Genomic DNA, 12,634 nt, shown 5'->3' on the forward strand with positions numbered 1-12,634 from the left:
GATCTCTGTCCTCGTGGGCGTAACCCTTGAGATCAAGGACGAATTAGGAGAGGGGAGTGTGCCCCAGCTCGTCTCCACACCGGGGCCAGGCCGGGTCCTCTTGGGCCCTGTCGCATCTCACCCCAGTTTCCGGTGGGGGAGACTGCAGCTTGGGGCCAGGGTGACCTGCCCCAGGGCCACAGAGCTGGCGGGTGGCAGGCCCAGATCCCAGCCGCAGACTCCCAAGGCCGTGTCCCTTCTAGCCGGGCAGCTGAAGGTCCGTGGTGAGGCTCGGGTGTCCCTGGCCGAGTCCGTCGGGGCTCAGTCTCAGCGCAGCACTGTCTCCAGGAGAACGAGGTGAAGCACTTGGTGGAGCGGATGATGGCCCTGCAGACGGACATCGTGGACCTGCAGCGCAGCCCCATGGGCCGGAAGCAGGGCGGGACGCTGGATGATCTGTGAGTGTGTGTGTGTGTCTATGCGCGGGCGGGCGGGTGGGCTGTTCAAGCGCAGTTCCCCTGGAGCACGCCCTCCCGTGCAGCCCGGTCCTGGGGAGGGCCTCTCGGCACGTCTAGAAGCTGGGCCCGGGCAAACCTCCGTCCCTCTGAGCCTCATCTGATACAGAAGAGCTGTCTGACCTCACAGTTGTGGGGACCAGTTCAGATAACGCCCCGAGCCATGGTTCGTGAACTCCAAAGCATCAGGTTAGATGCCTGGCTGCCCAGCATATCCCAACCTGGGTGTGGCCTGAGAAGCAGGAAGTAGGAAGGGAAGGAGTCGGGTAAGTCTTAGAAGGTGGGACCTTGACTCTTCATTTGAGTCATGATCAGGACTTGGCCTCGGCTACAGGGACCCTCCCTGGGCAGAGCAGCCCCTCCTGCATTCCGGGAGCAGACAGGGGCGCCAGGAGAGCCTCCCTGGGGCTCAGCCAGGCCTCTGATGCTTCTGCCAGGACTCTTAGGGACCGGAGGCTCCAGTCTTTGAAATGTGATTATCTGTAGCCTATATTTTGTCAAGTTATTCAGTGTTTTATTTTACTCTGGTTTTCAAACAAAAGTCAACCCCTGGAAACGTCAGCCTGTCTCACTGTGTTCGGGCCCTGGGGAGGGCATGTCTGCTCCTGGCTTGAGTTTCAGAGGCCATGTTCTCTGAACTCAGGACCCGCACCTCTGAATTGCAGGGGCCAGGTTGGTGGGGAACGCTGAGGGACAGAGGAGGCTTCTGTCCTGAGGACTCTCAGGAAGTCTTGACTGTGAGCTTTGAGTTGGCATTTCGACAGTGAGCCGGGTCTTCCTCTGTCATGGGTTTTGCCAGTGACATCCCCAGGGAGCGTGCTTGCCTCCGGCCGGGACATACTGCCCGCCCAGCTTCCAGAAGGCGGTGATGCTGCTGGCAGGGCTCGGGCACTGCCCGCCCAGCGTCCAGAAGGCGGTGCTGCTGCTGGCAGGGCTCGGGCGCTGACGGAGCCTCTGCCTTGTGTGTTTCAGGGAAGAGCAGGCGCGGGAGCTTTACCGCAGGCTGAGGGAGAAGCCCAGAGGTGAGTGGGCCCCCGCCCGGGTCCCCCGCTGCCCGGGTACCAGGCTGGTCCCCCCACAGACCATGCGTCTCCGTCCCGCTTTGCAGACCAGCGGACTGATGGTGACAGTCAGGAAATGGTGCGGCTGCTCCTCCAGGCAATCCAAGGCTTTGAGAAGAAAGTGCGAGTGATTTATACGCAGCTCAGGTATCAGGCCGCTGTCCCCTCAGAGGGTGGAGCGAGGCAAGGCCCCGTCCCCTTCCCTGGGCCCCAGAGGAGCTCCCACCCGCAGTGGCCGAGCGGAGTCATCCCCGCCGGGGCCTCGTCCTGCTCCCCCCAAACCGGGCGCGCTGGAGCTCATCGCACTTGGTCTTCACAGTAAGACCGTGGTCTGCAAGCAGAAGGCCCTGGAGCTGCTGCCCAAGGTGGAGGAGGTGGTCAGCCTGATGAGCGAGGACGAGAAGATGGTGGTGCGGCTGCAGGAGAAGCGGCAGAAGGAGCTCTGGAACCTCCTGAAGATTGCGTGTGTGAGTGAGCCCGGGCAGGCCCGTCCTGGAGACGGCAGGGTCGGTGTCCACGCATCAGCTGGGCCGGGCCCCCTCGGGAGGCTCAAGGGGAGAATCCCTCCTCGCCGCTTCTCAGACGCCACTGGCTCCAGCACTCCTTGGCTTGAGGCAGCATCACTTCAGTCTCTGCCTCTGACTCAGTGTGGCCCTCTTCTCTACGTCTCTCTCTCTTTTTAAAATTGGTTTCTTGTTGGCGGCACTGGGTCTCTGTTGCTGCAGTCAAGCTTTCTCTAGTTGCCGTGAGTGGGGGATGCTCTCGAGTTGGCGATGTGCAGGCTTCTCACTGAGACGGCTTCTCTGGTTGTAGAGCACAGGCTCCAGGGTGCTTGGGCTTAGCCACTCTGCCACACGTAGAATCTTCCTGGACCAGGGATCGAACCCGTGTCCCTTGCGTAGGGAGGTGGACTATCATCCGCTGTACCACCAAAGAAGTCCTTTTCTGTGTCGAGTGTGTAAAAACACTTGTCCCTGGGTTTAGGTCCCACCCAGATAATCCAGAGTGTTCTCATCACAGGATCTTTAGCTACATCTGCAAAGATGCTTTCTCCAAATGAGGTCACACCCCGGGTTCCTGGAGACCTGCGTGCAGCCCCCGAGGGGCGTGCCTGCTGGGCCCTGAGCCAGGCCTGTGCAGTGCAGCGCTCGGCCCGCTCTGCGTGTGCCCACCATCCCAGTGTAGCTGTGATCCCACTGAGTGCTGCTCAGAGAGAAACCGCAGCACAGAAGAGAGCCCAGGACAGAAACTGGAGAAGAGCCGAGAAAAGCTTGGAATCGAGCTGGCAGGCGGCGGGAAGGCTGAGGAGGTTGATGGCAGAGCCACTCGGCCACGGGCCGGGGAGGCCCGCTGCTCCAGGTGCGCCGGCTGCCGCAGCCCAGGAAACACCTCGGCCTCTTGCTCCCCATGTGGCGCAAGTCACGGGAAGTCACCTAGGACCTCCGTGTGTTTCTCTTCTCCTTGGGAAGAGTAAATGCGCCTTCCTTCTCATTTCCTTGTAAGGGTTTGTTAAGCAATCCAGCTAATGAAAGAGAAGCCTCAGGGCCTTCCCTGGTGGTCCAGTGGTAGAGAATCCACCTTCCAACACGGGACGAGGGTTTGTTCACTGGTCAGGAAACTTAAGATCCCACGTGACACGGGGCAACTCAGCCCTCAGGCCACAACTAGAGAAGCCTATGACTGCAATCAAGAGCCTGCAGAGCCAAAAAAACACAGAATTAAATGGCCAATGGTTGATTTAAAAAAAAAGAAATAGAACTCTCAAATCTTTCTGTATTTAGAACCCCCAAAATTTAAAATTAAATGGCCAATGGTTGATTAAAAAAAAAAAAAAGAAATAGAACCCTCAGATCTCTCTGTATTTAGAACCCTCAATCAAAAAGTTACACCTGCAGATGCAGAAGCAGTTTCTAAGCCGAAATGCAAACCATGAGACGGCAGTGTTGCCTGATTTCTGCAGGAAGAGCATGTGTCTCGTGGCCAGGTGTCTTCACGAGAAAACACCCTGCCGTGAAAGCAGAATTTCAGTCATCCCTCTGCCCCCAGACCACTGATTCTCTTTCCGGTTTTGCCCTCTAGAGCAAGGTCCGGGGTCCCGTCAGCGGAAGCCCGGACAGTATGAACGCCTCCCGCCTGAGTCACCCCTGCCAGCTGATGTCACAGCCCTGCACGGCTCCCGACAGCTTGCCCGAGGCCGCCGAGAAGAGGTCAGTCCTCATCCACGGCGCCCAGTACCGAAGTCCGGGGCGCATCAGGAGGTTGTGGGCACAGAAGCGTGGGTCTCTTGGTGGCGGCCAGCGTCTCCCATCAGTGGCGCTGTGCGCGCCCCTTGGTGTCTATCCCCCGTGCCGGGCGCTGTGGGCGTGGATGTGGTGTGTTGCTCACAGTGCTGCTTGTGACCTGCCCAGCCAGGCGTCCTTACCTGAGGCCGAGTTGCTCTCACTGGATGGGAACCTTCCGTCCAGTGCTGGCCAGTCCTGTGCCGTCCCCTCATCCGTCCCTCGATATTTGCTCACAGAAGCAGGTCCCCGAGGGTGTTTGCTGGTCACCGCGCCCCAGCCACGCACTGCTGGTCCCTCCTGTGGCCCCTCCTCCCCCCTCCCCCCGTTCACCCCTCCCTGCCTGCTGCGTACTCCCCTGCTGCAGAGCTGGGAGTGCAGCCTCAGAGCCCTTCCCGTGAGGCTTTCCCTCTCTGCTTCCAGCCCAGTGCTGCCCCCAGGCCCTCTCTGGTCAAATCCGTCTTCATGGGAGACCGTTTTGATTGAGTTATTCGTCCGGATATTCAGGGACCAGCCATGGCGGCCAGCTGCCTCAGGGCCAAGGCTGAGCCTTTTCCAGCCTCCAAGCGTTCTCTCCAGGCTCACCCCTGCTCCCAGGAAGCTCCTGGCTCTGCCTGGGGGTCTTGGAGCCTGGTCCAGACCAGCAGCATCAGTGGGTTCTGGGCTGTCACTGGACATGCGGTTCGGGATCGGCAGCCCTGGGTAACCAGGCCGGGCCGACCCACCTGCATCCTGGAGCCCCGGGTCCTCGGCTCTGCTGAAGCCCTCCCCGGAGTGTCTTCCTTCCACCCCGGCCCTGCCTCCCACCCTCTCTGCGGCCCGGACACATACGCACAGATCGCCGTCTCCTGAGACACCTGTGCGGTTTTTTTGTTTCTGGTTCAGCCTCACACCCATTTCTTCAGAGCCTTCCCTTGCTGGGCCCCAGGCACTGGAGATAGTGAAAATTGATTCCTAAGGGCAGATCTACAGACTAGAGAGGAGACTTGATTGCTGAGGGAGAGGAATGACTGACACCGGGTACAGGGTTTCCCCTTGGGTGATGAAAACGGTCAAGGACTAGACCTCTGCGGTGGTTGCACAGCACCGTAAGTGCACCAGAAGGGTGTAGTCGTGCACCTTAAACAGGTGAATTTTATGGTTTGTGAATATATCTCAGTAAAGCTGTTTTCAAGAAGTCCTGTTCCTGTACTTAGGGAGTTTGTAACCTGTACTGTTTGGGGTGTTTTTTTTTTTTTTTTTCTATTTCTCTTTTTGGCCTTTTGGCTTGCAGAATGTATTTCCCTGAGCAGATACTGAACCTGGGCCCTCGGCAGTGAAAGTGCAGAGTCCTAACCACTGGACCACCAGAGAATTCCCCGTGTCGGATTCTTAATTCTCTCCCCAACTTCCAGTTAGCTCCTTGAGGGTGGTAACCAGGTCCGGGGCCTCTGGGGCCTGGGCAGTGGCCGCCGGCGGATGAGTCTGGGCTCTGCTCCTCTCACCAGCGCCCCCTTTGCGGTGAGAGGAGGAACTGCAGGCCCTTTCTGTTGGGTTTGTCCGTTCCTCCACGAGATCCTCAAAGCTCTAGGAAAGGTGTCCTGGGGGCTCAGGCTGCCGTCTGTCTGCCCACCTGGAGCCGAGGTTAGAACAGGACAGATGGCTTGCTTTGGTCTCGCCTTTCTCAGCCATGGCCTGTTCTCGGGACGTGTGCATTTCTTATTGTAGAGAAGGTGGGACGTGTGCATTTCTCATCATAGGAAAGGCAAGAGCGCAGCAGATGAATCAGTTCCTAGAACACGCCGCTCCCAGTCTCAGAGAGCTGAGGACGCCTGGGGAAGTCTCGTGGTCTGTACGCCTTTGTCAATTTCAAAAACTGTGAAACGGGTGATCTGGGAGAGATTTTCAGATGGTGGCAGTTTAGAGAGAGCCTAAGAAATCTCTTCGGCTCTGAGCTTTCTTATTAGGCCAGACCTCTGCTTTCTCATGTTGTGAATGGCGATGCTCACGGCTGGGTTCGAGCTTCCGTAACAGCACTCAAGAAGAACAGATGAAATCGCGAGGCAGTGTCGTGTATTTTAAGACACTCAGAATATTCGTTCAATTTTTAAAGTCTTTCCAGAAGCCCTTTAGCATATTTGTACACAGTAATATATTACTTTTGAAAAGTTCACACTGACCGCATTCTAATAGTCCAGTTGTTTTCTTCAGTGAGGACCTGGTGGCTGAAGCTCACACCCTGTGCACCCAGCTGGAGAACGCCCTGCAGGACACCATGAAGGAGCAGGACCAGAGTTTGAGGGTAATGGCCCACAGGGACCCCCGCTGCTCCACACCTTTTCTTTTCTGCAGCAAACGAGGAGAAGCTGAGAGAGAGGTGACGCCCTGCCGCCTTGATCTCAGTGTACACTTGCGATTTTCTGGTACAACCTTCTTATTCATCATGATGACAGGGCTGACGACTGTTGAACGAGCACAGGTACCTTACGTGCTCTATCTCCTCTCATCCGCACTGCACATGGTCCTTATGAAGCCGGTAGCATCCCTGTGGGAAGGCTTCTCTCCCGCTCTTCCCTTCTGTGCAGTTGCTGGGCATGCACGTCAGAGGTGCGGTGCTGGGCTCCAGGGACAAAGCCGTCACCACCCCCTCTCTCAGGGACTCAGAGCTTAGGGACTCAGCAAGCCTAGCTCTAGGGAAGCTGATCTAAAGAAAAATGAGTCCAGGTGCAGAGACATCGAGGCAAAGCTGAACTTGCCGCTGCTGCTGCTGCTGCTGCTGCGTCGATTCAGTCGTGTCCGACTCTGTGCGACCCCATAGACTGTGGCCCACCAGGCTCCCCCATCCCTGGGATTCTCCAGGCAAGAACACTGGAGTGGGTTGCCATTTCCTTCTCCAGTGCGTGAAAGTGAAAAGTGAAAGTGAAGTCGTTCAGTCGTGTCTGACTCTTAGCAACCCCATGGACTGCAGCCTACAGGCTCCTCCGTCCATGGGATTTTCCAGGCAAGAGTACTGGAGTGGGTTGCTGAGACGATGCTTATTCGTTCACTTGGGTCTTTTAATGGCCATTTCCTGCCAATACAGTCCCATGATAGTGTTTCCGGAACTTCTCGGTTTGGGGAAGGATCGGAGAGGTCACTGCCAATGGTAATCACCTCTTATTTCTTCAAGTGTCCTTCTCCGGTTTGGGGCTTTCTGTGTCTCCTTCTTGCTGCTCTTCCTCCTCTGGGCCCTGTATGATTTGATCCTTGCACTGCCTATTTGCTTCTGCCAGAGGGAAAGGAAGTCTGGCCAGGCGGTTCCACCTGGTTAGCCTGGAGGTGGAGAGCTGAGACGAGCCCTGGGCACCTGGGCATGCAGTGAGCATAGGTCAGTGCTGTGAGCTGCAGGAATAACACTTAAATCGCCTGGCCAGAGTCTGAGGGGCTCCACGCCCATCTGAAGATAAGCTCCTGCACGATCTTGAAGACGTAGCTCCGGCTCTGGGGTCCCTTGCAGAAACTTGACTGTCAGTGAAAGGCTCTAGCCTTCCTTCTAAATTGCGCTGGTTGCCTCCCAAAGAAGAAAACCAGGTACCTGGGTGGCCACGGGGTTGTTAATGAGCCCGTTGACTTTCAGTCTCTAGACTGGAGCTGGTTGCAGTCGGAGGAGGAGGAACAGCAGAGCCTGGAGCGGGCCTCGTGACGGTGGGCGGCCCTGGCCCTGATGGGCCGCCTGGCCCGAGGCCCCAGCATCATCGCGCCGGCATCCTCGGCACCCAGACAGGGATCGCGCTCCTCCAGCAGCCGTTACGGTCACCGTGGACGGAAGGCGTGGCCCTCCATGGGCATAGCCAGCAGCTCGTCCACTTGCTGGATTTCCTCCGCTGCAGAGGCCCAGAGGACGTGGATGCGGGCGGGCGGCATGTAGGAGATGTCACCAGGGCCACCGCTGCCCCTGTGAGGGGAAAGGAGTGCTCCAGGCTCAGTGGCTGCACCCAACTGGCTCCCAGGACGCAGTCTGAGTGGCGCTCTGTGCCAGCTGTCTCCTCCTGACCCCTCCTGCTCTCCAAAGGAGGTCTGTCTGTGCAGCTCGAGTTTCTGGATCCAGCTTCTCTTGAGCAGACCTCGAAACCCCGGACCCCACCCTGCCCCATCCTCCTTTCTCCTCTGATCTCACTGCTGCTAACATTCGTCCTTCCACCTGCAACCTGCAGCCAGGCTGCGGTCCTTCCATCCAGCCTGACTGTCTGGAGCCAGGAGGGAACAGCATCTCCCTTCCTCTGGGTCCCAAAGAGTCCTGGGAGCGAGCTGCCTTGGAGAAGAAGGAAAGACGGAAAGAGTGTCTGTCACCCACGAGCCTGCTGACCCCCTGTGCCCACAGCCCTGCCCCGTGTGCGGCCATGGGGGCACGGGAGAGGTCCTGCCCCTCGTATCCTCTCACGGTATTATTTAGTGAATGTATTTAAAAAACAGATTCTCTATTTTGCAACATGACTCAGACCCCACTGTCTATTTTTATAATACCTCTGGTTAGGACTTAACAAACTCAAAAACCCAACTGCAATGGAACGTTTGATGAAATCGAACGGTGCTAGAGCCCGTGCTGCCTCTCTGCCGTCTCACAAAAGCTTCTCTGTGTAACAGAAGGACAGCACGGTGAGCTTGGATGATCCCAGGCAGGCAAGTTTGGTTGGAGAAGAAAGCCAGACGAGAAGTTTCACAGAGTGCCTTCCGTGGAGGCAGTACCGTGGGTTCCATGTACAGGAAGTTTGGGGAACAATGGTTCATGCTTTAAGTGCCTCTTAGAAATTCACATTATGCACTGGTTTACTGAAGGAAGGAAAGTCCCTTGATAATAAACTGGGTTAATTCCGCCTAAATCCGCTGTTTCCCCAACTCACTTGACAATGACACCTTTTATTTTTCTCTCGTGTGCATGTAATATTGATGAACGGCCCAAAGAACTGGAGAGTGATAAAGCATGATTTAGAAAACACTGGTGAGGAACACAGTGGGAATTTAGACCTGAATGGTAGGCTGGGGTGGGGTCAGATTAGGGAGGGAATGAGTGTTGAGCTAAGAGTCAGGGGCCGATTTTAATGGCAGCTAGAAGTCACTGAAGAATTTTGAGTAAAGAAACATCACCAAAGTTCATGCTTCAAAAGAGTAACAGGGACTTCCCTGGTGGTGCAGTGGTTAAGAATCCGCCTTCCAATGCAGGAGACATGAGTGCAATCCCTGGTCGAGGAACTAAGATCCCAAATGCCAGGGGGCAGCTAAGCCCACACACCACAACTAGACCGGCATGCAGCAACTAAGACCCAATGCAGCCAAATAAATAGAAATTTTTAAATTAAAAAAATGATAAAAGAGTAATATAACTAGAAAGTGCTAATGGGTTGAAAAAATGAAAACCCTGGAGGTTGGACTTCCAGAAAGTGGAGCAGATGCACCTCCCCACCTCCTAGTGCAGCTGAGACCCTTGGACGTTATTTATAAACGAAGAAGATTCTGAAAGATAGAAGGATGCAGAGCAGCGGGGACCTTGGCCCTGAGTGGTAACACTCGGTGAGTTCCCAATTCCTCTTGCTCCTGCGTCCCTGGCAGGTGCTGGAGACACCAGCCGATGACGCCAGCAGAGACGCTGCTCTCCAACTCTGTCAGGTTCCTAGGTCTGCTGTAACAAATCACCACAAACTTCATGGCTTAACACACATCTATTCTCACAGGTCTGGAGGCTGGAAGTCTGAAATCAAGTCCTCCAAAGTCTCTAGGGGTGATTCTGTTACTTGCTTCCTCCAGCTTCTGGTGAATCCAGGAGATCCTTGACTTGTGGCCGCTTCTCTGCCTCTGTGGTCGTATTGCCACCACTTTTCTGTCTCTCAAATCAAATGTGCCTTTTAGAAAATCAAATGTGCCTTGTGATCAAATTCAAGGCTGATCTGGATAAGTGTCTCTTTTCAAGACCCTTATCTTAACGTTTTGCAATATAAGGCAATATTTATAGATTCTGGGGATTGGGATGTGGACATTTCTTCCTGGGGGCCACCATTGAACCCATATAGCCCCTCCACAAAATTCATGGTATAAAGAATGACTTAGAAAAGAGAAGAGCAAAATAAAAGCAAGCAGAATGAACAAAGCAATAAAGATCAGAGCAGAAATCAAAGACATTGACAAACAGGAAAACAATACGATCAATAAATGAGCTGATTTTTGATACGTTCAAAGATGGAAGACACAAATCATCAATATTAGGAATGAAACAATGAAATTACTGATGTTGCAAATACCAAAAGAATAGTACAGGAATACTATGAACAACTATGCGTATAAATATAACTTAGAATAAATGAACCAATTACTTGAAAAACGCAATCTACCACAACTCGTCAAATTTGAAATAATATGAATAGCAATATAGCTATGAAATAAATTGAATTTATAATTTAAAAACCCCTGAAAAAGATCTCTGGCCCAAATGGTTACATTGGAAAGTTCTACCGATGAAAGAATTAACACTTATTCTGCACTGTCTCTTCCAGAAAATAGAATTCAGAGGAAGTATACCTACCTCCCAATTCACTTTATGAAGGCATTAACATGGTACCAAAGTAGACAAAAACAGTATAGAAAATGAAAACACACAAAGATGCAAAAATCCTTAGCAGAATAATAATGAAAAATCAGCAGTGTTATAACCCATGACCAAGTGTGGGTTTTTTTCATGGATATGAAGCTAGTTCAATATTTGGAAATCCATCAGTGTAATCACACAGAGGCTAAAGAAGAAATATCACACGATCATATCAATTGATGCAGAAAATCTCAGGACAGTATTCAATACCCATTCAAGATAAAAGTCTCAGAAAAATAGAACTAGAAGGAAACGTCAACTGAATAAGTAGCATCTACAAAAAACCAAAAACTACTGCTTTACTTAATGGTGAAAGACTGTTTTCCCCTTCCAGTTCAAATAAAGCAGGGATATCCTCTCTCACTTCTGTTATTTAACATAATACTAGAGGTGTTAGCACAATAAGGCAAGAGAAGGAAATAAAAGACATAGGGATTGGAAATGATGAGATAAAACTGTCCTTATTTGCAGATGGCATATGTTATTTTTCGGTGGCTCAGTTGTATCCAACTCTTTGCAACCCCATGGACTGCAGCATGCCAGGCTTCCCTGCCCTTCAGTGTCTCCTGGATCTTGCTCAAACCCATGTCCATTGAGTTGGTGATGCCATCCAACCATCTTATCCTCTGTCGTCCCCTTCTCCTCCTGCCCCCAATCCTTCCCAGCATCAGGGTCTTTTCCAATGAGTCAACTCTTCACATCAGGTGGCCAAAGTATTGGAGTTTAAGCTTTAGCATCAGTCCTTCCAATGAACACCCAGGACTGATCTCCTTTAGGATGGACTGATTGGATCTCCTTGCAGTCCAAGGGACTCTCAAGAGTCTTCTCCAATACCACAGTTCAAAAGCATCAATTCTTCTGTGCTCAGCTTTCTTTATAGTCCAACTCTCACATTCATACATGACCACTGGAAAAACCATAGCTTTGACTAGACGGACCTTTGTCAGCAAAGTAATATCTCTGCTTTTCAATACTCTGTTTAGGTTTGTCATAGCTTTTCTTCCAAGGAGCAAGCGTCTTTTAATTTCATGGCTGCAGTCACCATCTGCAGTGATTCTGGAGCCCAAGAATGTCTGTTGTTGCCATTGTTTCCCGATCTATTTGCCTGGTAGGAATTCCAAAGAATCTACAAAAGCTCTCCTAAAACTAAAGAGTGACAGGATACAAGATAAACATTCAAAATTCTATACTAGATGAGCACATGAAAACAAAAATTAAGAATACACTAGCATTTATAATTAATCCAAAACCAAATTAATATTTAGATGTATTAGTATCCAACATCCAAATAGCTCATATACCTCAATATATATTTTTTAAAAATAAGCAACCTGATCAAAAAATGGGTAGAAGACCTGAAGAGAAATTTTTCCAAAAAGGAAATGCAGAGAGCCCACAGGCACATGAAAAGATGCTCAGCTAATCATCAGGGAAATGCAAACCGAAACCACAGTGAGATATCGCCTCACGTCTGTCAGAGTGGCTGTCACCAAAAGGAACACAAATAAATGTTGGCAAGTGTGTGGAGCAGAGGGAACTCCAGTACACTGTTGGTGGGAATGTAAATTGGTACAGCCACTATGGAAAACGGTATGGAGGCTTTTCAGAAAAACTGAAAATAGTACTACCATATGACCCAGCAATTCTACTTCTGGGTATATATATTAAAAAAACACACATTACAAAAAGTACACATGCATCTCAGTGTTCATAGTAACATTTGTGATTGTCAAGATATGGAAGCAACGTAAATGTCCATCAGCAGATAAATGGGTAAAGAAAATGTGGTACATATACAATCAGTTCAGTTTAGTCGCTCAGTTGTGTCCGACTCTTTGCGACCCCATGAATTGCAGCATGCCAGGCGTCCCTGTCCATCACCAACTCCCGGAGTTCAGTCAAACTCACGTCCATCGAGTCAGTGACGCCATCCAGCCATCTCATCCTCTGTCGTCCCCTTCTCCTCCTGCCCCCAATCCCTCCCAGCATCAGAGTCTTTTCCAATGAGTCAACTCTTCACATGAGGTGGCCAAAGTACTGGAGTTTCAGCTTCAGCATCATTCCCTCCAAAGAAATCCCAGGGCTGATCTCCTTCAGAATGGACTGGTTGGATCTCCTTGCAGTCCAAGGCACTCTCAAGAGTCTTCTTCAACACCACAGTTCAAAAGCATCCATTCTTCGGTGCTCAGCTTTCTTCACAGTCCA

General features: G+C 52.1%; 1 protein-coding gene across 4 annotated transcripts in view; it reads left to right on the forward strand.

The window, feature by feature from the left end:
- Positions 1-8,672, forward strand: part of IKBKB (inhibitor of nuclear factor kappa B kinase subunit beta) — a 52,663-nt gene extending 43,991 nt beyond the window's left edge. The window contains exons 16-22 of one of the 4 annotated variants that reach the window (XR_015156240.1): positions 243-437; positions 1,467-1,516; positions 1,603-1,702; positions 1,875-2,022; positions 3,635-3,762; positions 6,025-6,115; positions 7,430-8,672. Coding sequence is in view for 2 of the 4 variants with exons in the window: in XM_086380441.1 (XP_086236567.1) it covers positions 328-437; positions 1,467-1,516; positions 1,603-1,702; positions 1,875-2,022; positions 3,635-3,762; positions 6,025-6,484 (996 nt within the window). In the remaining 2 variants the exon portion in view is untranslated. Of the gene's footprint in view, positions 1-242; positions 438-1,466; positions 1,517-1,602; positions 1,703-1,874; positions 2,023-3,634; positions 3,763-6,024; positions 6,628-7,429 lie in introns of those variants that run through there. The other 3 variants (XR_015156241.1, XM_086380442.1, XM_086380441.1) reach the window with 3 other exon arrangements.
- The last annotated feature ends 3,962 nt before the right edge of the window (positions 8,673-12,634 follow it).

The sequence above is a fragment of the Bos grunniens genome, chromosome 27, assembly GCF_055505025.1.
Source record: "Bos grunniens cultivar Pamir isolate PY7600 chromosome 27, Bosgru_T2T1.0, whole genome shotgun sequence".
Lineage (NCBI taxonomy): Eukaryota > Metazoa > Chordata > Mammalia > Artiodactyla > Bovidae > Bos > Bos grunniens.